Source organism: Sminthopsis crassicaudata, chromosome 2, assembly GCF_048593235.1.
Source record: "Sminthopsis crassicaudata isolate SCR6 chromosome 2, ASM4859323v1, whole genome shotgun sequence".
Lineage (NCBI taxonomy): Eukaryota > Metazoa > Chordata > Mammalia > Dasyuromorphia > Dasyuridae > Sminthopsis > Sminthopsis crassicaudata.
This window is the reverse complement of record NC_133618.1, coordinates 439,282,161-439,306,007: the sequence shown is the minus strand read 5'-3', so window position 1 is coordinate 439,306,007 and position 23,847 is coordinate 439,282,161. Positions and strand designations below refer to the sequence as shown.

General features: G+C 39.7%; 2 protein-coding genes across 5 annotated transcripts in view; both read left to right on the top strand.

Moving 5' to 3' along the window:
• GGT7 (gamma-glutamyltransferase 7) overlaps positions 1 to 7,841 on the top strand; it is a 57,180-nt gene extending 49,339 nt beyond the window's left edge. For both annotated transcript variants that reach the window (XM_074292462.1, XM_074292461.1), the window contains exons 11-15: positions 1,973 to 2,122; positions 2,337 to 2,454; positions 2,921 to 3,058; positions 4,175 to 4,274; positions 7,045 to 7,841. In XM_074292462.1, coding sequence (XP_074148563.1) covers positions 1,973 to 2,122; positions 2,337 to 2,454; positions 2,921 to 3,058; positions 4,175 to 4,274; positions 7,045 to 7,208 — 670 coding nt within the window. In that variant the 3' untranslated portion in view covers positions 7,209 to 7,841. The remainder of the gene's footprint in view (positions 1 to 1,972; positions 2,123 to 2,336; positions 2,455 to 2,920; positions 3,059 to 4,174; positions 4,275 to 7,044) is intronic.
• Positions 7,842 to 9,314: 1,473 nt separating this feature from the next.
• NCOA6 (nuclear receptor coactivator 6) overlaps positions 9,315 to 23,847 on the top strand; it is a 71,716-nt gene continuing 57,183 nt past the window's right edge. For all 3 annotated transcript variants that reach the window (XR_012486724.1, XM_074292441.1, XM_074292440.1), the window contains exons 1-2: positions 9,315 to 9,534; positions 19,396 to 19,546. The gene's annotated coding sequence lies outside the window, so the exon portion shown is untranslated. The remainder of the gene's footprint in view (positions 9,535 to 19,395; positions 19,547 to 23,847) is intronic.

The following is a 23,847-nucleotide window of genomic DNA, read 5'->3' as shown; positions in this document are numbered from 1 at the left end:
TAAGCTTACCCATAATTTAAGAAACTTTGGTCTAGACAGTACAGTAAAGAAAAGGAAATAATGTATATGGAGACTGAAAAGATAGGTTGGAGCCAGGGTATGAAAGGCCTACTACAGATGTCTATAATTTTATCCTAAAGGCAATAGAAAATCCCTAGAATTTATTGAATAGGGGAATGACATGCTCAGAGCTACACTTTTCTTTTCTCAATAGTATTTTATTTTTCCAAATATATGTAAAGATAGTTTTCAATATTCATTTTTGTAAAACTTTGTGTTACAAATTTTTTCTCCTCCTCTCACTGCTCTTCTCCCCAAGACAGCAAGCAATATGGTTTAGGTTAAATATATGCTATCCTTTAAACATATTTCCATTTTTGTCATATTGTACAAGAAAAATCAGTCCAAAAGGAAAAAAAAAAAAAAAAACACGAGAAATAAACAAATAAACAAAAAGGTGAAAATTATATGCTTCAATACATAGTTCAGTCTTTGGCTGATTGGCATTTTCATTCCAAGTCCATTGTAATTGCTTTGGTTTTTGTTTGTTTGTTTTTGAGGTAGTTGGAGTTAAGTGACTTGCCCAGGGTCACATAGCTAATAAGTGGCTGGCCTTGTGGAGAAAAGCCTGACTATTCCTCAGTGTTCTTTGCAATTGATCATTACATAATCTTATTACTGTGTACAGTGTTCTCCTGGTTCTGCTCACCTCACTCAGCATCAGTTCATGTAGATCTTTCGAGGCTTTTCTGAAATCATCCTTCTGGTCATTTCTTATAGAACAATAATATTCTATAACATTCATGTACCATAACTTATTCAGCCATTCCCAACTGATGGGCATCCACTCAGTTTCCAGTTCCTTGGCACTATGCAAAAATTTTTGTTCATCTAGATCCTTTTCCTTTGTTTATTATCTCTTTGAGATACAGACCCAGTAGTGAGACTGCTAGATCAAAGCATAATTCCAAATTGTTCTCTGGAATGGTTGAATCATTTTACAATTCCATCAACAATGTATTAGTGTCCCAATTTTCCCACATTCCCTCTAACATTTATCATTATCTTTTCCTGACATCTTGGCTAATTTGAGAGGTATGAAGTTGTTAACAAACCTCAGACTTGTTTTAATTTGCATTTACTCAGAGCTACACTTTTTTAAAAATCACTTTGACCTTTGTGTAGAAGATACAGTGGCATTGGGAAAGACTGGAGAGAGGGGGACCAATTGAGAGATCATTGTAATAATGTAAGAAAGAAGTGATAAAGGCCTGAATTAAGACTAGCAACACAGAGAAAAGGGGTCAGATATGAGAGCTGTTGTAGTCATAGAAACAAATATTTGGTATAGAGATGATGAGCCAGCACTGGACACTGAGTAGTAGTCAGGCCATCATGTATGTATATATTTATCTGTATGTGTGAACATATGAATATACATACATGAATGCAAAGAGACAGGTGTATATGTTCATGCATGTGTACAAGTGTGTATATATACTGCAAACACACTTATATGTATCAATGTGGGTACATATGTACGTGAGAGACATTCACTTATTTTTCTGTTGTGTTTGCCTCCTCATGATGCCATTTGGGTTTTTCCTGACGAGGAGTGGTTTGCCATTTCCTTCTCCATTTCCATTTCACAGATGAGGCAGGCAGGGTTAAGGGATCTGCCCAGGGTCACACGGCTAGTAAGTGACTGAGGCTGATTTTTAACTCCAGGCCCAGTGCTCTACCTACTGTACCATCCAAGTGGCCAATGTGAGACAGCAGAAGGCTATCTCTCTCCCTTACAGCTCACCTCAGCCTCCCACATTTTTCACCCCATACTTCTTTCACTTTTAGCCTTGCCCTGTCTCTCCTGGGAGTCTGGGAACTGTGACTAAAGTGGTCATTATCTAAGTGCACTCTGGCCTGTAGTAGCCTGATACTCCCCTCTCAGCCCTCCTTGTTTGTGTTCCCACAGCAAGCTGGAGGCTGGGTACCTTCGGGGCCATATCAACGATTCACAGGCAGACCCTGGCTCACTGCTGCCTGCCTATGAGCTGGACGGGGGTGCCACAGCTGCACAGGTGCTGGTGATGGGGCCCGATGACTTCATTGTAGCTGTGGTCAGGTATAGTCCAATGTCCAGAGTTTGGAACCCAGAGTCAGAGCTCTCTCCAAGCTGGGAGCTGGAACAGCAGGTGCCCATGGCAAACACCTCCTCCTTTCTTTGCTGGAACAGGGGTTTGGGTGCAAAGAGGGCCGTGGTGATTGGGTGAGCACATCTCATAGCAGAAGGCCCAGAATGAGATGTGCTGTGATTTATGTCTCCTGTTACTCTGCAGCTCACTGAACCGCCCTTTCGGCAGCGGTCTCATCACACCCTCTGGGATCCTGCTCAACAGCCAGATGCTGGACTTCTCCTGGCCCAACAAAACTGCAAATCACTCTGCACCCAGTTTGGTACTTCCTAGGCTGGTCTAGCTGTCTCTCCTTCCCTTCTTTTCCCTTTCTACTTTGGGATAATCTTTTAAACCACCCCAACCCCTCACTTCCCCATTATGTGTTTTGTTCCTCACTCCTTTCCCCACTTAGTCATTTCCTTCTTCCCTTTCTTCTCCATTCCTCACCCCATATCCCAAAGTATGTTGCTTGGGTTCCTGTACATAGCAGGTACTCAGAAAATGTTGAATAAATGGGCCCACTGTATGCCCAGTTCTGTTTCGGGTGCTGTGGGCTCATCAAGGAACTTATACTGACTGGGGAGACATAGCACTTCATCTACATGTAAACATATCTAATGTGACATATCAGGGAAAAGTTAAATCTAAGAGAGATATCACTAGGGATTGGATGGTCAAGCTGGGGACAAAGGGAGTCAGTTCAGGTCCCTCTCCCATCACCCATAAGATCTGTGTTGTTATGACAGGAGAATGCCATTCATCCTGGGAAGAGGCCACTGTCCTTCCTGTTGCCCACGGTGGTGAGGCCAGCTGAAGGACTTTGCGGGACTTACCTGGCTCTGGGGGCCAATGGTGCTGCCCGAGGACTTAGCAGCCTCACCCAGGTGAGCCCTTCCCTTTGTCCTTCCTGACAAAGAAGCATGGGAACTGAGCCTTGAGAGGCCTTGGACCTTGTTGTTCTTGGGAAATTGGAGAGGAGCAAGGGCAGTTTCCCCCTCACTTCTTCTCAGATCTACTTCCCCATTTCTCTCAGGTTTTTAGAGAACTTTAGTGCTGTCTTCCTGTGGCAATGTGGGGCAGGTAGGTGGTGTGGTGGATGGAGTGCCAGACCTAGAGACAGAAAGACCTGAATTCAAATCCAGTTTCAGATGCTTACTAACTATGTGATTCTGGGCAAGTCCCTTTATCCTGTTTGCCTTTGTTTTCTCCTCTGTAAATTGGGATTAATAATATCACTTCCCCCAAGGGTTATTGGGAGGATCAAATGATTCAATAATTATAAAATATTTAGCACAGAGCCTAGCACACTAACTCGTTCTGTGGCTAGTAGTCAAGTTATTTTTCTTCCTTAGGTTTCAGTTTCTTTTTCTTTCAAATAAGAACAATAATCTGATTTCCTGATTCCAATCAGCTGTTGTTAGTGTCTGAGAAAGTGGGTGAAAAAGTTGATAAAAGTTTCCCAAGTACTCTACAAATATTTCATTTTATATTCACGACTATCCTGAGGTAGGTGATATTATTATACATTTTACAGATGGAGAAACTGAGGCAAATAGAGGTTAAGGATTTTGCCCAGTCAGATAATATGCAATGTCTAAGGAAAGATTTTAATTTATCCATTGTGTGACCTGGCTGTCTACTAACAGGAGTGTGCTAGTAAATGTTTAATAACAGGTTGGGAAGAAAAAATTTTGTCCCTGACACACTCATAAATTTAAACTGTATTAACATACTCTCATCACTTTCTTAAGTCTAGACATCAACAAAACAATAAATCAAGCTTTGATTTGTAGCATTTGTCAATTTCTAAGGTGTACATGCTCACACTGAATTTAATCATTGGTACTTATGAGCTAGTTTGAACTGGTTCCAGCATACCCCTGTTACTGTACCAACTAGTGCCTAAAAGTATGTAATGCTTTACAAGGAATGATTTACCTGGGCTCTTTGGGGTTACTTCTTGGTTGTATGCATCTCTCACCTCCCTTGGCATCCTGCAGGTCCTGGTGAATGTGCTGACCATGAACAGAAATCTGAGTGATAGCCTGTCCTTAGGACGCCTCCACCCTGAGCTACAGTCCAACATCCTCCAGGTGGACAGTGAGTATAGGGAGAAGGGCAGGCTGGTGGGCTCCTGATTCGGGAGCATGATTCTCTTTTAATATTCATTGACACATTTTATTTTTCTTTTGTGTTCATTTCCAAATATATCCTTTTCCCCTCTTCAGAGATCTTGTAGCAAAGAATATGAATACCGAGGGCTACATAAACTGCAGGTACAACCCTCCAGGTGGCTTCTCAGGAGACTTTTAGGCTTTGTTTCCTTTTGATGACTCAGGCCAGCCCCACCTTCCTGTGAGGGCACACACACACACACACACACCCCAACCCTACCCCCCCCCACACACCCCAACTCTACCCCTTACCTGCAGGGATACCTCCTGGGAATTTATGGGAATATTGGAGGGATTTTGTGGCTCTTGTGTTTGTGTCCTTCTTCATTAACACTGTGCCTGGCATACTGTAAGTGCTTAATAAATGCTTGTTAATTGATTTATTACTTAGTCATTCTTCCCTGTTCTAAATGCTTAGTCAACTTTGTTGAGATAAAAATCCTTTCTCAGGGCCTTTATGAGGAAGAAAGCTAAAGACTGGAGTTGCTATCATTTTCATTGTTTATTATTTAGGAGCATGATTTCTCTGAATCCTGTTAACATTTTTTTTTAATTGATATATTCTACTTTTCTTTTGAATTCATCTCCAATTATAACCTTTTGCTTTCCTTAGAGAGCTTATAGCTAAGAATATGGGTACAAGTAGGGATTGAACCTGTGATTTCATTGATAGAGGGAATTCCCAGGTGAAGAAATTTCCTTCTCTGCTACTTTTTGTCTTAAAGAGTTATATAGGACACAGGTGTCAAACTCTGGACCGATGGGTGACATGCAGGTCTCAACATTTCTGAGTCTTCTGATCGAAGAATCAGATCACAATGTCATTGGGAAATGTTTTAAAAAATAAAGAAAATAAGGCATATATAATGTTAACATGTAGCTTTCCAAAGTCAATAGGAGGGCATCTAAGTGACCCAGTGGATAGAGTGCTAGGTCTGGAGTCAAGAAGATTCATCTTTCTGGATTCAAATCTGGCCTAAAACACTTAATAGCTGTGTGAGCCTGGGCAAGTTGCTTTACCCCATTTGCCTCAGTTTCCTTATCTGTAAAATGAGCTGGAGAAGGAAATGGCAAACCACTCTAGTATCTTGGCTAAAAAAACCCCAAAAAACCCTAATGGGATCACAAAGAGTTGAACCAGACTCAAAAGGACTGAACTGGACTGAACTACACAATTAGTTCTATCTACCTCTGGGTTGTTATTGGGAGGAAAAGGCTTTGTAAACTTGAAAGTGCTAAAAAAAAAAAAAAAAAAAAAAAAAAAAAAAAAAAAAAGACTGTACTATCTTTTAAATTGCTATTATTTGGGGACACAAAAGATTAAAAGTCAAGTTCATCCAGAGTCTTCTCCACCCAGTTCTCTATTGGTCTTTTTTTATGGAGCTAGGTATTTCCTGAGATTTAGAGCCTTCCAGGGCTGGGAGAGGAGGGAAAACAATCCTTTTAACCAAGTTTAGGTAAGGAGGTCCTCCTGTGCTGGTTCTCAGAAAAAAGCTATGGCTGTATAGATAAAGACAACTAGTTAATGGCAGAGTTGCTGTTAATAAAGATTGTCCTAGACACCAACAGTTGCCCCTTTCTCTGCCCTTTTCCTACCTCTATGGTGTCCCCTTCTCTCTCAGCCTCCCTTCTGATCCTCAGTGCCCTCTTGCCTCCCACCTACTCCCAGACTACTCTTAGGAGATTTATCACTAAGCTTTCGGAGTGGTTTTCAGCTAGCTTCCCCTTTCTGGGACTTATGTTTTCTACCTTTAAAATGAGGATGGTTGGACTAGATGCTACTCTTCTAATTTATTTATCTATGACAATAATCATGTGATTTAAAAGATGCTGTGTTTGAGCAAAACAGATTTGAATTATCCCCCTCCCTAATCACAAGAGGCACAAAATTAGAGAAGCCACCCAAATATTCAGAGGGATTATTTGTGTCTGACCTGTGGCAGAGCATTCTGAGCTCATTGGTCTGATCAGCCACAGTCAGACACATTGTAACTTAATTCTAACACAGTGATGTCATTTGGGTCTTCTTCTAGAACAAAGGACAACAACCGGTTTTAAGCCAATCCCCTCATCTCTCTAGCCCTCATTCCCTTCATCCTTATTACTTTTCCCCTGGGCCTGGACTTGTAGTTGGTCTCCCAGCTTCAAACCCATCTCTTTTCCAGTCTCTTTCACATAGCTGCCAAAGAAATATTCCCAAAGAACCTCAATAAATGCTAATTGATTGAGTAATCTGGTAAAATGGGAGAGCTGGACTAGTGCTAGTGACTGACAACTCTATAACAAACTAGTTGTGTGACCTTGGGCAAGTCCCAGAGTTAAGCTATCTGGCATTACTTCATGTGTACCGTGTAAGGGCTGGAATAGATGATCTCTACAATACCTTCTTATTCTGATAGTTTTAATTCTTCAGGGGAATTGACTCTTCTAATCTGATCTCTAGAGAATGTTGGGATTGTCTCTATTAAAGAGTTTTGGGAGACTGGAAATTTTGGAAAGGATGGGGATTTTCTAGAGGTGCTGAAATTGTCTACAACTTGCTATGGACAAACAAGACTGTCTAGTCCTGGAAAATAAATCTCTTGGCCTCCTGATTGTGAGTTTTTTTGAGTTTACTGAACACCCAGAGGAGAGTTCTATACAGAGGAGATACTTATTCTGTTTAAATTGATTTTGTTGCATGTAATTTCTTTCAGGTGAATTCACAGAAGAAGAGGTTGAGTTCCTGGAAGCTCGGGGCCATCGGGTTGAGAAGGTAGATGTTCTGTCCTGGGTCCACGGAGGTCGGAGAACCAACAATTTCATCATTGGGGTGAAGGACCCTCGAAGCCCAGATGGCGCTGGTGCCACCATCTTGTAGAAGTGGGTGGGTGGGGCAGGGGCAGGCGCTGCAGCACAAATACCCTTTGCATGTTCCAAGAGCCCCAAGGAGCCCTGCCTCCCCCTGGGCAAGGGAGGGGGGGGGGACAGGCACAGAGTGGGTCTGAAGACCAGAGGCTCCCAGTTGGTGCCTTCGAGCTCTGCCCAGGGCCTGGGGACCAGAGGAGATTTCTATCAAACTCAATTCCAGAATAATTGACAAATTCTACAGTTGATGGGTGTGGCCTGAGGAATCTCTGGAGAAAACTAGAATGGTTTTGCCTCCTCCCAAAAGTCCCCATTCTTGAGAGGTTTAGGGAAATGCTTGCTTAAAAACAAAACAAAAACAAAAAAACCCCCACCCCACTGGCCCTAATCATCCTTCTCTCCCACCCACCCTCTGCATCTTTGCCCTACCCTCTCCCCAGTCTCATTTCTTAAATGACTTGGTTTTTTAAAATTCACCATCCAGAAGCAGTGGGCCCTCTTTTTCCTTATCTCTGTCCCAGAAATAGTGAGGATCTGAGGGAGTGGTACAGGGAGAAGGGGCCACATAAGGGTGGGAGGGGGGGCGGGTAACAGCTCAGGGGCTTCCACTTCCCAAGAGGAATTAAAGAGAAAGTTGCTTAAGAAATCTTATCTCTGGTTTGGTCTGTTAGGTGGTCTCCAGGTCAAAGTTGGACAGATGGCTGAATTTTGGGGAGAAAGAAGTCTCCTCATTTAAGCTTCTAATTATCTGCAAGTTAGGTTATCTGCTACCTTGGAGGCCTTTTAGACAACCTCTCTACCTCTGGGCAGTATCACCCCTAACCAACCCATAAACAATTCAGTCTCATGAAATTCATCAAAAAAGGGCCCTAGAGAGGTAAAGTGGACCTTCCCAACCTCTCTTTAATTTTCCTTAATAGGCTGTGTCCTGGAAGTGGGATGGAGTGGGGCATGTGACATCTGGTACTTTCTTCCTCATAGCTCATTGCATATTCATGTTGGAAACTTCTAGTTGTATGGAGATGAGTGGAAACTGAGGCCCAGAGAAGAGAGTCCACACCCAAGGTGCTCTACCTTGAGTTTACTCAAAGCATGGAATCCAAGAGTTGAGAGGAAACTCAGAGATCACATTTGAACTCGGGTCCTCTTGAATTCAGAGCTGGTGCTCTATCCACTGAGCCACCTAGCTGCCGCTACTTCTCATTTTTAAACAATCTGGGTTCCTTCAATTTGTGTTGTCCCGTCCATCTAATTGTTCTGGTTCCCAACCCAGTCCTCTCTCCTTGCCCCCACATGCGCAACGCTGCTCCTCCGAGTCAACAGCGACTTCAGATCTCCGTAGTTTTAGGCCATTCCTGCAGGTCTCTCACCTCTTTCCGGCCTCAGCCCCTTCCCTAATTTCAGTTTCCTGTCTCCTGCTTCTCAATGGGCCATTTAAACTCTTAAGTCTTATGATCTTATGGCTCTATGTATGTAGATGCCCTATTAGTCCCCAAATATAACATGCAGGACATGAAATATGATTTTACAGATTTAAAATGTTTTATAGAATAGGAACTGAGACCTCCCAGTGTCATAAAGGTAAAACTACTCTAGTAAATCACTCTGAATGTGCCGGAGCCGAGGACATTGGACTCCGAAAAGCGCACGTCCGGAGGGAGGAGGTTTGGGGCCGGGCCTGCCACTGCCTCCGCAGCATTTGTGGAGGGCAGACCATGGGTCAAGCGCGGAGGGCCTGGGCTCTGGAGAACACGACCAATTCTTCGCCACCATTTCCTTAAGAAGGCAAACCACAGGGGACACGGTCCTCTCAAGCTGAGGATTGCGAAAAGAGGGGGGGTACCGCGGGCCCGGACTACGGAGAATCGAGGAATGCGGAATCTTGCCCGGAGAAAGAGACCAAGGGTTCAAGGCTAGCGAAGAATAACTTGGGGCTCATGAGAAATAAAAAACTGCTGAGGATCGGGAGGTGGAGATAGAGGGGAAATCGGAGCTCCATCCAGGAGGGACCAGGGCGGGGCGGGGTGGGGCGGGCCGGGCCCGGGCGCGCGTGCGTGCGGCCGCCCCGAGCTCCCGGGGACGTTCGCTCCGGTCACGTGCACGGGGCCCCCGCCTGCCCGGCCCCGCCCCGCTCCTCCCCCTCCCTCTCCCCTTCCCCTCCCCCTCCCGGGCCCCGGTCCCCTCCCCTCCCCCTCCCCGCCGGGTCTGAGGCCGCTGCCGGGTCCGGGAGTCCCGGTGTCCCGCTGTCCGGCTCTCCGGGCCGCGGAGACGGACAGAGCGGCGCTCGCAGGCCACGGGCCGGAGTGGGCCGCCGTCGGAGGCCCCTGGCCGGGCCGCAGGTGAGACAGAGGCTGGAGCTCGGGCCGGGTCCGGGGGGTGGGGTGGGACGGGACGCGAATGGGACTAGCTTAGTTCCCGGCCCCGGGAAAATGGCGCCGCCGCGCGGGGCGGATGACAGGCTCGGTCGGGCCAGGAGCAGCCACCCGCCCGCCGCCGGGCTCGCTCGTGTCCCCGCCGCCGCCGCCATGTTGGGGAGCTGGCCCCGGCCTGCGGGGGGCCGGGGCTGGAGTGGGGGGGCAGGGTCAGGCCTGCAGTGGGGAAGGGGGGGGTGCTTCTCCGTGGTGCCCGAGCTCGAGCTCCGCCTCCCAAACCCTTAGCCGGGCCGGGGGAGGCAGGTGTCCAAGCCCCGACCCAGGCGGGCAGGCAGGGCAGGCCCACCTCATTGTGTGCCGGGTTTACCGGGCCGGGTGTGTGTGCGCTAATGTGCTCCGGGGAGATGGAGGAGGGGAAGGAAGGACTTGGGAGGACTACTGAGGCAGAGCCCTGGGCGGGGAGTTTGACAGCGGGCGCTACAAAGGAGCATGCTAACCCTCTGAGGTTCCCTAGTCCCTTAAAGTGGGGAGAAGAGATGAAGCCTCGAGATGCCCGGGGCCTGGCTGTGTTGTATGTACACCAAAGCGGTGGCATTGTGCGGGGGTGATCACCAGGGGAGGACACCGCCCCCCCCCCCGCCCCCACAGTCCGAGGGGTCACTCGGGGAGGTCATCTTTGCAGGGGGCGAGGAAGCCAGGCGCAGAGCTGGGAATCACGTCCGTGGCCGGAGCTCCCTCCGAGCCCACTGAACTCAATATTATTGAACCAGTTGGCCGGAGCATCGTACAAAGTGCTGAGAATACACAAGAAAGGCCTTGTCCTCAGAGAGCCTGAAATCTAGCTTTAAAGGCTTAAAACTTCACGGAATAAATTCAAAGAAGTGCATTGGGGAAGGAGGGCGCTGCAGGTGGGGGTGTCAGGAAAGGTTGGGCAGAAGGTCTTGATTGATCTGCTTCTCGGGGAAGTGAGGCTGTCCTCCCGGCGGGAGGGGGTGCAATACAGACACAAATGGCAAGTGGCGGTGCCGGCTGTGCAGGGCAGGGGGAAGCCCAGTTCGGTCGTAGTGTGGGAAGCGGAGTAATGCATAACAAAGTTGGAGAGAGAGAGTGGGGCCAGGTTGTGAAGGGCTTGAAAAAGCCGGAGAGGAGTTACTAGTGTCGCTTTAAGGAGCAATTGAAAGATTTTGTTTGGTAAATTACATTATTATTAAACTTGTACATTTGGGAAAATTTGAAATTTGGAAAACAAATCAGTTGTGTGAAGCAGCACAATGGTCTTGAAAAGGCATTGGACCATAGCTGTCAGGCGCTGCCACTCCTATGTGGTTTAAGACAAATCACGTTAATATTTCATTTTGTCTCAGTTTTCACATCTGTAAAATTAGAAGATTGGAGTAATGTTCTCTGCCCAGATTTTATCACCTCCCTTTCCTCAAAGTCACTGGTTCTAAGCTTTTCTCATCTTCCTATTCTTTCACTAAAAAGAACACTTAGTGACTTTAAAATTCCTCATAATCTATCTCCTTTCTTCTGGTCACCAGAAGTTAGTTCTGACTTTTTACTTTTTCTTTTTTTACCTGATCTCATGTTCTTTAATCACCTTATTTCAGAAGGCTGCTCTCTTAGTCTCTTCAGTCTCTCCTCCACTGGTAGCTTCTCGGTTTACAAATATGTTCATTTTAACATATCCGCTTACTAGCATCCCATCATTTTCTCTTATGCTGCTAAACTATCTTGAAAAGTTGTCTATACCAGATACCTACACATCCTCATTACCCATTTTTTCCGTTAAGTTGTGATTTTAGTTTTCAGCTATTGAAACTTTTCTGTCTGGAATCATTGTAATCATCATATCTAATGGTTTCCAATCCCTTGACTTGTTTGTGTCTTTTAACGCTGTTGAATACCCTCTTTTATTGAATATTCTTCCCTGCTGGCTTCAGAGACACTCCAGCTGGCTTTTGTTTTGTTTTGACTTTTCACATCTTTTTTTCTGTGCCCTTCACTACCTCTTCACTTTGGTCTCTATGTCTTAATGACCATTCATCTGTATTCAGCCCAAACTTCTCTCTGCATTTTCTATTGACAAGCGAACATTCACTCCCACTACTTCCAATTACTACCTCTATGCAAATAACTCCCAAATCTCTATCTCCAAACCTGACCTGTGTTCTGACCTCTAGATCTGCATCTCCAACTATCTACAATAAAGCTTCACCTAGATGTCCTCTTGGCACCTCAGACAAACATGTTGGAAACCAAGCTTATTTCTTTTTTTGGGCTCTCCTCCTGTCTTCCCTGTTTTTGTCTGATCTACCACCATTCATTGTGCCTCCTATATTCAAAACTTTGGAGTTATCGCTTAGCCTTTCCTTTTTCTCATCTCTCATATCCAACTGGATTCTAAATTCTACCCATTCCTCTGTGACATCTCATTCATCCATTCCCTTCTTACTAATGCTATTACCCTCCACACGTCCTCATTTCTATTCACTATCTCTTTTTTAGGGAGCTCTTAACCTTCTCAAATCCATCCTATTATTACTGCCAGAAAATGTTTTCTCATGTGTATAGACAGGGAGCTCTTCTGCTTAAAAAGTCCTTTATTGCCTACCATAAAGTTCATATTTCTTTGCCAGGAGTTCTAGACTTTCTACATTTGGGGGCTTCCTACCTACTCATTCTTGTTTGTTTTTGTTCCCCTCTCTTCATGGAATGCTTAAAACAAATTGGATAACAAATACAGATTGTCCTCATTATCCTCTTGTGTTGAATCCTTACTAACCCTTTAGTTCTCAACTCAGTTGTCACCTCATTCATTGTTTTCTCTAATCAGTAATGATTTTCAAATTTCACACCATTTTTGGCACCTTTCTAACTCACATTTATCCTAGCACTTTAAAGTTTGTAATTGCTTTACATATATTATCTCATTTGATTCTCATAACATTGTGATTAAGATACTATTCTTATCTCCATTTTACAAATGAGAAAACTAAGGTTGATGGAGGTTGTGATTTGTTCAGTTATATAACTAATAAATAATACAATATTTGATTTGGAGTCTTCCTTACTGGAAGTCCAGTTCACTATCCTTTATACTAGATTGCCTTTCTTGTTTGAGGGGGATGCAAAATTTCTTACATTTAAAAAATTTCCCTTCCTCAGAAAATATGTTAAATATTTCATTTGTGTAGAGCTACTGTTAAGTATTTTAGGAGCAACGGAGTCGAGGATAGAGAGAAACAATTTATTTTTGCTTTGAAAGATTTTAATTAGTTGAATTTAAGTTTTATTTTTCTCTTGAAATACTCGAAATCAGCGCTTCAACCACATTATAACCTTCATTATTTTCCTGTGCAGTTGTAATCCCTTTTGATGGTGATGTAATTATTTTCAAGCTGCTTTGATTTAATTGGTTTTGATAAAAGTTAAAGTTTATGGAGTAGAAAAGAAGTTAATTTGGAGCCAGAAGGTCTGGCTCTAAGTATCCAGGTTCTACCAGTTGAAACCCATAAGAATTTGTGTAAGCCACTTAATCTCTCTAGGCCTCAGCTCCTTTATCTGTAAAATGAGCTAGTTGAACTATTATAGATCTGTAATGCACTTAGAGTGTAATATTTTTATCCCACTGCTAAGATGTAAATTTCAGTAGGAAACTTATACAAACTTATTTTATCTAAACTATATCTTTCCAGCATGTAACACAGTGTTCATTTATATAATAGATGCTTAAGAAGTGTTGAATCAGTGAATAACTGAATTCATTAAAAAAAAAATATTAGTAAGTACCTGTATTAGATGCTAAGGCTATAAAGTTACAAAATGACATCTTTACCATCTTCCTTGACCAAAACACTTTCATATATATATATATATTGCTTCCCCCATTAGAGAATGTAAGCTCTTTTAAGACAGATTGTCTTGTGGTTTGTTTGTTTTTGTATATGTATCCCCAATGTTTAGGATTGTACCTATTACATAGTCAGTAATAAATGCTTTTTCATTCATTCAAAAAGCTTATAATTTGTTGGGTGATATGACTTACACACATAAGTACAATATGTGATAAAAGAGAGATCCAGAAAAGATGCCATAGGAAAATTGGAGGAAGAAAAGAAGACTTTCACCTGGGGTGAGAGGAATTAGAGGTGCAATCTGGAAAGGCATCTGAATTTGAACCTTCTGAATTCTGAAGGATTCTGAAAAATAGAAATGAAGAGGTAAATTAATTCCATGCTTGGAGGACAGATTATATGGAGGAAGGAGATGGCATGGCAAATTTGAGAACCACTAGTAGTCTAGTTTGGCTGGAATGTAGAGTGCATGAAATGAGGGTAATATAAAATTCAGAAAGGGAAGATGTATGTAGAAGGGACTTATCAGGTCCTAACCAAGATGTGCCAGGTTAAGGAGTTCAGATTTTATTCTCTAGTTTAGAGATCCTTTTACCTTTTTTTTTTTTTTTTCCCTGCCATAGATTCTCTCTCTTTTTAAAAACTTATTTGTTATAGCTTTTTATTTACAAGACATATGCATGGATAATTTTTCAGCATTTAGCCTTGCAAAACCTGCTGTTCCAACTTTTCCCCTTCTTTCCCCCACCTCCTCCCCTAGATGGCAGGTAATACCATACATGTTAAATATGTTAAAGTATATGTTAAATACAATATGTGTATACATATTTATACAGTTATCTTGCTACACAAGAAAAATATTTAGAAATAAGGTAAAAATAATCTGAGAAGGAAAACAAAAATTCAAGCGGACACTAACAGAAAGAGTGGAAATGCTATGTTGTGGTGCACACTCATTTCCCATAGTTCTTTTGCTGGGTGTAGCTGGTTCTCTTCATTATTTGGAACTGATTTGGTTCAGCTCATTGTTGAAGAGAGCCATGACCATCAGGATTGATCATCTTATAGTATTGTTGAAGTTATAATGATCTGGTTCTGCTCATTTCACTTAGCATCAGTTCATGTAAGTCTCTCCAGGCTTTTTGGAAATCATCCTGCTGGTCATTTCTTACAGAACAATAATATTCCATAACGTTTATATACCACAATTTATTCAGCCATTCTCCAATTGAAGGACATCCATTTAATTTCTAGTTTCTATATACTACGAAAAGGGCTGCCACAAATATTTTTTCTGTCATTGACTCTTTTGGCAATTAGGTGACATTTAAAACAGACGGTTTTGAATGCCTGCCATCTAGGGAAGGAGGGGGAGGGAAGGAGGGGAAAATTTGTAACAGAAGGGAGTACAAGGAATAATGTAAAAAAATTACGTATGCATATGTACTGTCAAAAAAATGTTATAATTATAAAATTAATTTAAAAAATTTTAAAAATAGACCCTGTCTCAGAATCATGTTCTTAAATGCATAAAATAAAATACATATGATTTACCAAGGAAACCAATCATCCTGAATTTCAATTATCAAAATATTTAAAAAAGAAACAAAACAAAAACAAACAAAAAAAACCCACAGGTTAAGAATCTCTGAATTAGTTGACATCTAAGAGTTCCTTTAGCCCCTGCAATTTGGAACTCTGGTGTCAGAAAAGGGGCAGTGAAAACAAGGGTGGAGGGATGGCATTATTTTTTCTTCCCTTGTATGTTTAAATATAGGATCTGGACCATTAAATTATTATTTTTTAATTATAGCTTTTTATTTAAAAGTTATATGTATGGGTAATCAGCATTGACAGTTGCAAAACATTTTGATCCAGTTTTTCCCCTCCTTCCCCCTACTTCCTCCCCCAGATGGTAGGTAGACCAATACATGTTAAATATGTTAAAGAATAGGTTAAATACAATATATGTATACATGGCCATATAGTTATTTTGCGGCACAAAAAGAATCAGACATTGAAATAGTGTACAATTAACCTGTGAGGGAAATCAAAAATGCAGACGGACAAAAATAGAGGGATTGGGAATTCTATGTACTGGTTCACACTCATTTCCCTGAGTTCTTTCACTGGGTGTAATTGGTTCAATTCATTATTGTTCTATTGGAGTTGATTTGTTTTCATCTCATTGTTGAAGATGGCCACATCCATCAGATTGATCATTATATAGTATTGTTGTTGAAGAACATAATCATCTCCTGTGGACCATTAAATTAGATAAATTAGTTACCATTTCTTTTACTATAGAGAGGATCTCAGTTTTGTTCACTTCTTTAACTTGAAATAGCTGCATATGTGACATAGCTGCCTCAGGACTTCTGAAACTTTTTCCACGGGAAATTTTTACACAACCTGTTGTATATAGGTATATAAAAGAGGTATACAAATCAAACATTTGCTGATAGTAAGTCATAAATTTATATTAAAACAATTCTTCGGTATATTGATGATTTTTACTATTTATTAAAGATGAAAATAAATTTGAATACTAATGAGTTGGATGAGCTTATTTATTTTTACATAAAGAATTAAATCTTAATAGAATATTTAATACCTTTTACTTTTACCAAATTTTTGCAATCCCCTCCTCCCATGTGGAGTTAAGACCCATACTTTAAGAAGTTTTGAGATACCCAAGAATACCTGTGTTTTCTGGGTTAGGGACTACCTTTTGTAGGGCTATAGTAGAACCAGTAAGGTCTTGCTCAGCAGTCACCTTTATCATGATAGAACCTTTTAAAGCCAGATGATTCAACAGAACTGTTAAGAGTCATATTAGCTACTAATCAGCAGCTTCTTTTTATTGTTAATATTCAAACTGACCTGTATCACTTTTACAGGGGCAGAGAGAAAGAGGAAATGTACTAAAGTGAAACAGAACAGTGGTTGTAGAATTAGGAAACCTGAATTTGCTTTCTAGATGTGTAAACTTGGGCTAATCATTTCACTTGTAAGATGGTGATGATAAAGCTCATATTACCTACTTCATAGGCTTGTTATGAGGAAAATACTTTGTAAATCTTAAAGCACTAGAGAAATGTTAAAGGATTATTATTTAGTAGTTTTTTAAGTGAATTGTTTTTTTCTCTAGTGATACAGCTCACAACTCATCCACAACTTGTCTTATGTGATTATTGTCCTTGACCTCCTATAAATCTACCAAGTGTACTGGTACCAAAGTTTTTTAGGGCTTTTTATAATTGACAAGTAAAAGGGACCATCTTTTGACTTGACCCATTCCCAATTGATGTCTTTTATACTACTTCTTTGTACACAAGTCATGATTAGTAATAAATAGTAGCCTACTTTTGACTACTTGTTTTCCTTTTTTAAAATGTTTGTAAAGTATATTTTTAATGTTCATTTTTTTTTTAAATGTTGAGTTGTAAATTCTCTCCTTCCCTCCACCTCCACTCATGGAGAAGACAAGCAATATGATATCAATTATACATATGAAGTTAGGCAAAACTTATTTCCATATTAGTCATGCTGCCAAAAAGCAAAATAAACAAATTGTAGAGTGAAAAAAAGATGGTTCAGTCTGCTCTCAGAATTCATCCGCTCTCTCTGAAGGTGGATAGAATTTTTCATTTTGGGTCCTTTGCTACAATATTGCTATTACGATGTACAATGTTTTTTTTTTTTTTTTTAATTCTCATTTCACTTTCATAAGTTCATATAAATTTTCCCATGTTTTTCTGAAACCATCCTGCTCTTCATTTATTAGAGCATAATAGTACTATATTATAATCATATACCACCACTTGCTCAGGCCATTCCTCAATTCATAGGTGTCCCTTCAATTTCTAGTTCTTTGCCACCATAAAAAGAGCTGCTTTAAGTATTTAAGTAAGTACAAATAGGTCCTTTTCCCATTTATTTAATGTTTTTGGGATATAGACCTAGTAATGGTTTTGCTAGGTTAGTTTTATATTTCTTTCGGTATAGTTCCAAATTGTTCTACAGAATGGTTAGATCAACTTACAGTATGTTACTGGCCCAGTTTTTTCGTATCCTCTATAGCATTTGTCCTTTTCCCTTTCTGTCATGTTAGCCAATATGATAAGTATGAGGTGAAACCTTAAAGTTATTTTAATGTGCATTTCTCTAATCAGGGGTCATTTTGAGCATTTTTTCATGTGACTATTGAGAAAGGAGGCCTTTGAAAAACTTATTGTAAATTTTTTTCCTCCAGATTCCTGCTTTCCTTCTGATTTTGGCTGCATTGGTTTTATTTGTGCAGAACCTTTGTAATTTAATGTAATCAAACGTCTGTTTTACATTTTCAGGTTTTCTCTATGTCTTATTTGGTTATTAAACTCTTTACTTATCCATAGAACTGATGAGTTCTCTACTCTGCTACTTATGATATCACCTTCTAAATAATTTACCCATTTTGACCTTATTTTTGTAAAGAGCATTTTTGTCCAGTAGTTTATTTTTTTATCTCTCTCAGTGATCATTTGGGTTAGCAGAAACTTCGATTTTTAAAAAAAATTTTTTTGACATTTTGGTATTGCATGATTTTTAGCCATGTAAACATTATAAGATTATTGGTGTTCAAAAGATGGTTTTTAGTGTTAATAGGGAAATATCATTGAATGTGCTATATAATTTCCCAAAGGCAATCCAGCTTTTTTGAGCACGAATTTAGTATTCATTGACAGGTACATAAATACATGTTGGACAAATTCAGTGGATTGTCCATCTACCATCATGTAATGATCTAGGAATGTTATGCATTTTTCAACTTTTTTTTTTTGTCTCAGGTGAATCTTAAGCTCTTTTGATTGTTCCTAATTCTCAATGAAGAGACCAGTATAGTCTTTCCTGGAGATAGAAATTTCTGAACTACTTTATCCTTCATAAAGGGATCTCTTTCATTGGGATTTTGTCAAAAAGAATCTTTTATAACAGGAGCTAATACTTTAGTGAATTGGTTTTCCTGTTTTATGTCACTTTGAGACTGATTAAAGAATTGAACAAAGTTATTTCTGTGTTTTTGTTTTTGTTTTTCAGTCCAATAATCTTGTGTTTTTAACAAATGCATGAATCTTGGTGGATAAGTCTTACTTATTTGCTCTACCTAGTCAGGTGCTTTAAAAACAAGAAATAAATAGAAGAAATCTGGCAACTAGACATCACAATAGATAATACCTGATTTAAAGTCCTGAAAACTTCGATTAAATCTGGCTTCAGATATTTATTAGCTTTATGACCCTAGGCAAGTTACTTAATTTCTGTTTGCTTCAGTTTCCTCATCTGTAAAATGGGGATAATAATATCTACCTCCTACCATTGTTATGAGGATCAAATGAAATAATATTTGTAGAGTACTTAGCACAGTGCTTGGCACATAGTAATCACCATATAAATGTTATTATTATACTTTTGAATCACATATGTGGCTGTATTGAATCTTAATTGAAAGCCTGCCTGTTCCCTTCTTGTTCGTCATGATTACCTGTGTATACACATTATTTTTATAATATTTTATATCTATCTGAAAGTAGGCAAGTGAATTTATAGTTGCTGATGTCCTCTTAGTTGCCTTTTTTGGAAAATGATATTGTTCATCTTCTTTAAGATATCTGATTATGGATCCTCCAACCCTTATAAAATTGAGTGTCAGTAGCCAGGATTTCTTCAGGGTGTACTTAGTCATTTTTCCAAGTTTATTTTCTTGATTTCTTTTTCAGCTTCTTTATTATGGTACATTTGGCTGGTACTCATGGTAGGGTCAAAATGTAATCATAATGATAACAGCTATATAGAAACACTAGTTAAATCTGTTATAATTTCGGGCTAGTTGTTGTCTACCTTAAAGGTTTTTGTTGTATGAATATGATGATGTAGGTTAGCTGAGTTTTACATTAAGCACATTGCAGACTCATTTTCTTCTGCTTTGCAGCTGCAGGACTTCCCCATCTCCCACCCTTCTGGGCCTGCTGCAGAGATCTTCAGGGTTTAGAATGTCTTCTCTGGCCAACTTTTGGCACATAGGGATGAAGGAGGGTGGCTCTACCAGAAAATTGGAGATTGTGGAGATAGAGAACTGCCAGGTGAGTTTGGAGGCATGTAAAAACAAACCATTTCTAAGGTTAATTCAGAAATAGTTATGGTAAATAAAGTGGTTCATGAGATTAAAAGGTAATAGTTTACATTTATATAGTGCTTTAATGTTTGCAGAACACTTTATATACACTGTCATTTGATCCTTAGACAACAGCCTCTAGAGTTCCACTATTATTCCCATTTCACATGGAGTGTAACTTAGGCTCTAAAAGGTTATATGACTTGGTGACTTCCCCAGGATCACATCAGTATTAGTATCAAAGGTAACATTTGAATGAAAGCCTTCCTGACTCCCAAGTCCTTGATTATTTCTATTGTATCATACTGCTTAGCATTATGGGACACAAAGAAGGAGGGATTTTCACTATTGTAGTAAAATCATTTGAAAAAGTAGGAAACAAGAAAGATCCTTGAGGTCAAAGGGGATAGTGAGGCCTTAGGAACTATGTCATCTCATCCCAAGAGCAGTAGAAAAAAACAGTAAGAGTAAATGTGATAGCAGTTATTAAATATCTGAAGGTATATTTTAATTTAAAAAAGTCTAGGACTTGGTTTCCTGATCTCTGAACTTTTCTCAATGTCTAATTTGTGAAATGGAGTTAGTATTACCATCTTGACCTGTTCATAGATCAAATGAAATAAAATCCCTTCTAATTATTTGTACAGGTCACCATTCTGATATGGGCAAAATTTTTATGGCACAAAATTTAAGAAACACGTTTTAATGTCAGGAAAAAAAAAAAACTTTAAATAGTAAACAAATTTATCAGTAGAATGGGAATGCTTCCTGTCAAGGAAAATAATCAAATAGAAGTTCAGGCAGAGTCTGGATGGCCATGCATCCATTAAGGATTTTAAAGCTCAGAGGGACCTTAGAAATAGAGCTTTCTTTTTATTGATGAGAAAACTGAGTCTTTAACAGGTCACAGGATCACAAGTCATAGTTCTAGATCTGGAAAGGATCTTAGAAGGAAGGGATCTTGAGGCCAACCTGATTTTATAGATGAGAAAATTACATGGTCACAGAGATTGCAAGGATTTGAACCCAGTAGTGTTTTTTTTCTTGTTTTTGTTTTTTTTTTTTTTTGCCTTACTAAATAAAGTGATTTTCTTAATACAGAGTTTTCACTTTATATAAAATTGCATTACACAAGTTTGACTTTACATAAAGAATTCTGGAAGAAATTTACATTTAAAAAAAAACATAGTACTTTATTACAAAGTACTGTGCATGCCTGCGTGCGTTCGCGCTCTCTCTCTCTCTCTCTCTCTCTCTCTCTCTCTCTCTCTCTCTTTCCCCTCCCCTCTTTCTTTACCTTTATCCTCTTCCATCCCATCCCACACTCAACTAAGTGCTCCATGATCTCTCCCCTTACCCATCTTTTGTCTCTGGATCCCACCTGTCCTTGAACCATAAGTAATGGTCCCCTTCTTGCCTCCTTCCCTCCTCCATTTCCTTTGGCAAGTTCACATAAATTGTCATTAAGTCACTCTTTGAAGAAACCTGCAGAAAAGCCAGAAGTGTTTGTATCTTGAGAATGACAGAAACAAACATTTATTAGTGACTAATGTGCTAATGATACTAATACATATAAAAAGAAAGTTTTTGTCCTCAGAGTTTATATTCTAATGAAGAAAGACTACAAATAAAAAAGCTGAAAAATGATGGTTGGGGAGGGGGATATTAAAGGATTTCCTTCATTGTAGTCAATATTGGTTGGTTCAGGTGACTTCTTTAGAAATAAAAATAATAGTCAGGTGACTATAGAAATAAAAATAATAATTCATTCACATGATAGGGTAAATTTTTGTCTTTAATTTTTTTTTTTAATGAGAGAATGCAGTATGGCATAATGCTTAGAAATCTGGCTTCTGAGACTGGAAGACCCAGATTCAAGTCCTGCCTCCTACATTTGGCTTTATGGGCCTGGGCAAGTCATTTAAGAATGTCTAGTTGGTGCCTCAGGCAGCTTCCTTAACTCTTGAAGTTGTGGAATTATTGCTGATGGAAAGAGATTAGAGGGGGGAGGTGGAAATTTGTACTCAGGTAATATAAATTTGTACTCAGGAAGCAATAAAGATGTTTAGTGTGAAGGAGAATATCTTCTCTATGTGAAACTGAAGGAAACCAATAATAAATGATTACTTTTGAGTTCCTGTGTATGTAGCACTGTAGTTAGTGCTTATGAAGCATCTATAGTGGAGCGTTGACTAGAGACCAGAGGCATTTGCTTGCATTCCCCTGTCATTTGTGTGCCTTAACTAGCACTCCTTATTGGATAGGAAATGGGATCTATAAAGAGTATTGAAGGACTTTGTGCTTCAGGTAATGATTGGAATAGATAATTGCATAAGGCCTTTTGAATTTCTTTTTTATTTTTTCCAAATACATATAAAGATAACTTTCAGTATTCATTCCTGCAAGACTGTAATCTCCCTCTCTCCCTCCCTTACCAGTCCCCTCCCCAAGACAGCAAGCAATCTCATATTAAATATGTGTAATCCTTTTAAATATATTTCCATATTTGTCATGTTGTTCCAGAAAAATCAGACCAAAAGGGAAAAACCATGGGTCTCTTGAATTTTTAAGTTTCTCAATCAAAACAATTCTGATGTAAGATACTTATTCTTCCCTTAGGCCTCTGAAGGACTGCAGGACACTTTCACTAGGTGGTTTGGATCTTCCTTAGGATAATAAAACCAGTAAATTCCCTAGGCCATGAAATTAGATGAAATTTTTTTTTTTCTATCACTTGTTCACTCTTCCCCTGACATTCTCTTGCAGTGAGAATAATGTAAGGAGACAAAGGGATAACCACTATTGTGCTATGGTTTCAACCCATGAGAAGGACTGTCTTATGGAGGAATGATTTGTCCTCCATAGATTCAACTCAGTAAGAAGGAATTTTCTAACAATTAGTTACTTAAAATTGGAATAGGCTGTCTCTGAAATTTGAGGTTCCTATTATCTTTTTTAAAGTTCTTTTTTTAAATTTAAGTTTTTTAATTCTCAAAACATGCATGGATAATTTTTCATCATTAACCCTTGCAAAACCTTGTGTTACAACTTTTCCCCGCCTTCCCCCCACCCTCTCCCCTAGATGGCAAGTAATTCAATATGTTACCAATATGGTAAAAATATGTTAAATCCAATATATGCATTTTTATTTATATAATTATCTTGCTGCACAAGAAAAATCAAATCAAAAATGAAAAAATGAGAAAGAAAATAAAATGCAAACAACAACAACAGAGTGAAAATGCTATGTTGTGAACCACACTCAGTTCCCACAGTCCTCTCTCTGGGTGTAGATGATTCTCTTCATCACAAAATCATTGGAACTGGTCTGAATCATCTCATTGTTGGAAGGAGCCATGTCCATCAGAATTGATCATTATATACTCTTGTTATGTACAATGATCTCCTGGGTCTGCTCATTTCACTCGGCATCAGTTCATATAAGTCAAAGTGTCTCTGTATTCATCCTGCTGATGGTTTCTTACAAAACAATAATATTCCATTATATTCATATACCATAAGTTATTCAGTTATTCTCCAACTGATGGACATCCATTCAGTTTACAGTTTCTTGTCAGTACAAAAAGAGCTGCCACAAACACTTGCACATGTGGGTCCCTTTCTCTCCTTTAAGATCTCTGGGATGTAAGCCCAGTAAGTAATACTATTGGATCAAAGGGTATGCACAATTTGATAGTCCTTTGGACATAGTTCCATATTGCTCTCCAGAATGGTTGGATCCGTTCACAGTTCCACCAACAATGTATCAGTGTCCCAGTTTTCCTATAGCTTAGAAAAAGATTCATCATGATCTTTTCCTGTCATCTTAGCCTATCTGAGAGGTGAGTAGTGGTATGAGGTTCCTATTATCAAAGATACTACAGCATAGACTCAAGGACTTGTCAGGGAGGTTACAGAAGAGATTCATGTTTCAGTAACTCTTGTGTTTTTATGATCCCTGATCCTCCTGTATTTCTTTTTTTTTTCCCTAAAGATTGGAACCATGATTTCCCTGGAAATTCTCAACAAGCAGATAAAGGCTGAGCTTATAATTTAGCATATATGGTCATTCAAAGATAGGTCTGTGTTGTTCAGTAGTCTTCATTACACTTTTCTCGTCTGTTAGATATAGGCTGTATAGATTTTAAAATCTAGAAATTCTATGCTTAAAGAAGGATAACAGCTGAAGAAAATTATCAAAGGAATTGTTTCTATGTACAATTAATCCTTAGTAATTATTGGTAGAGAAAAAAAGAGAGGCCATAGGGC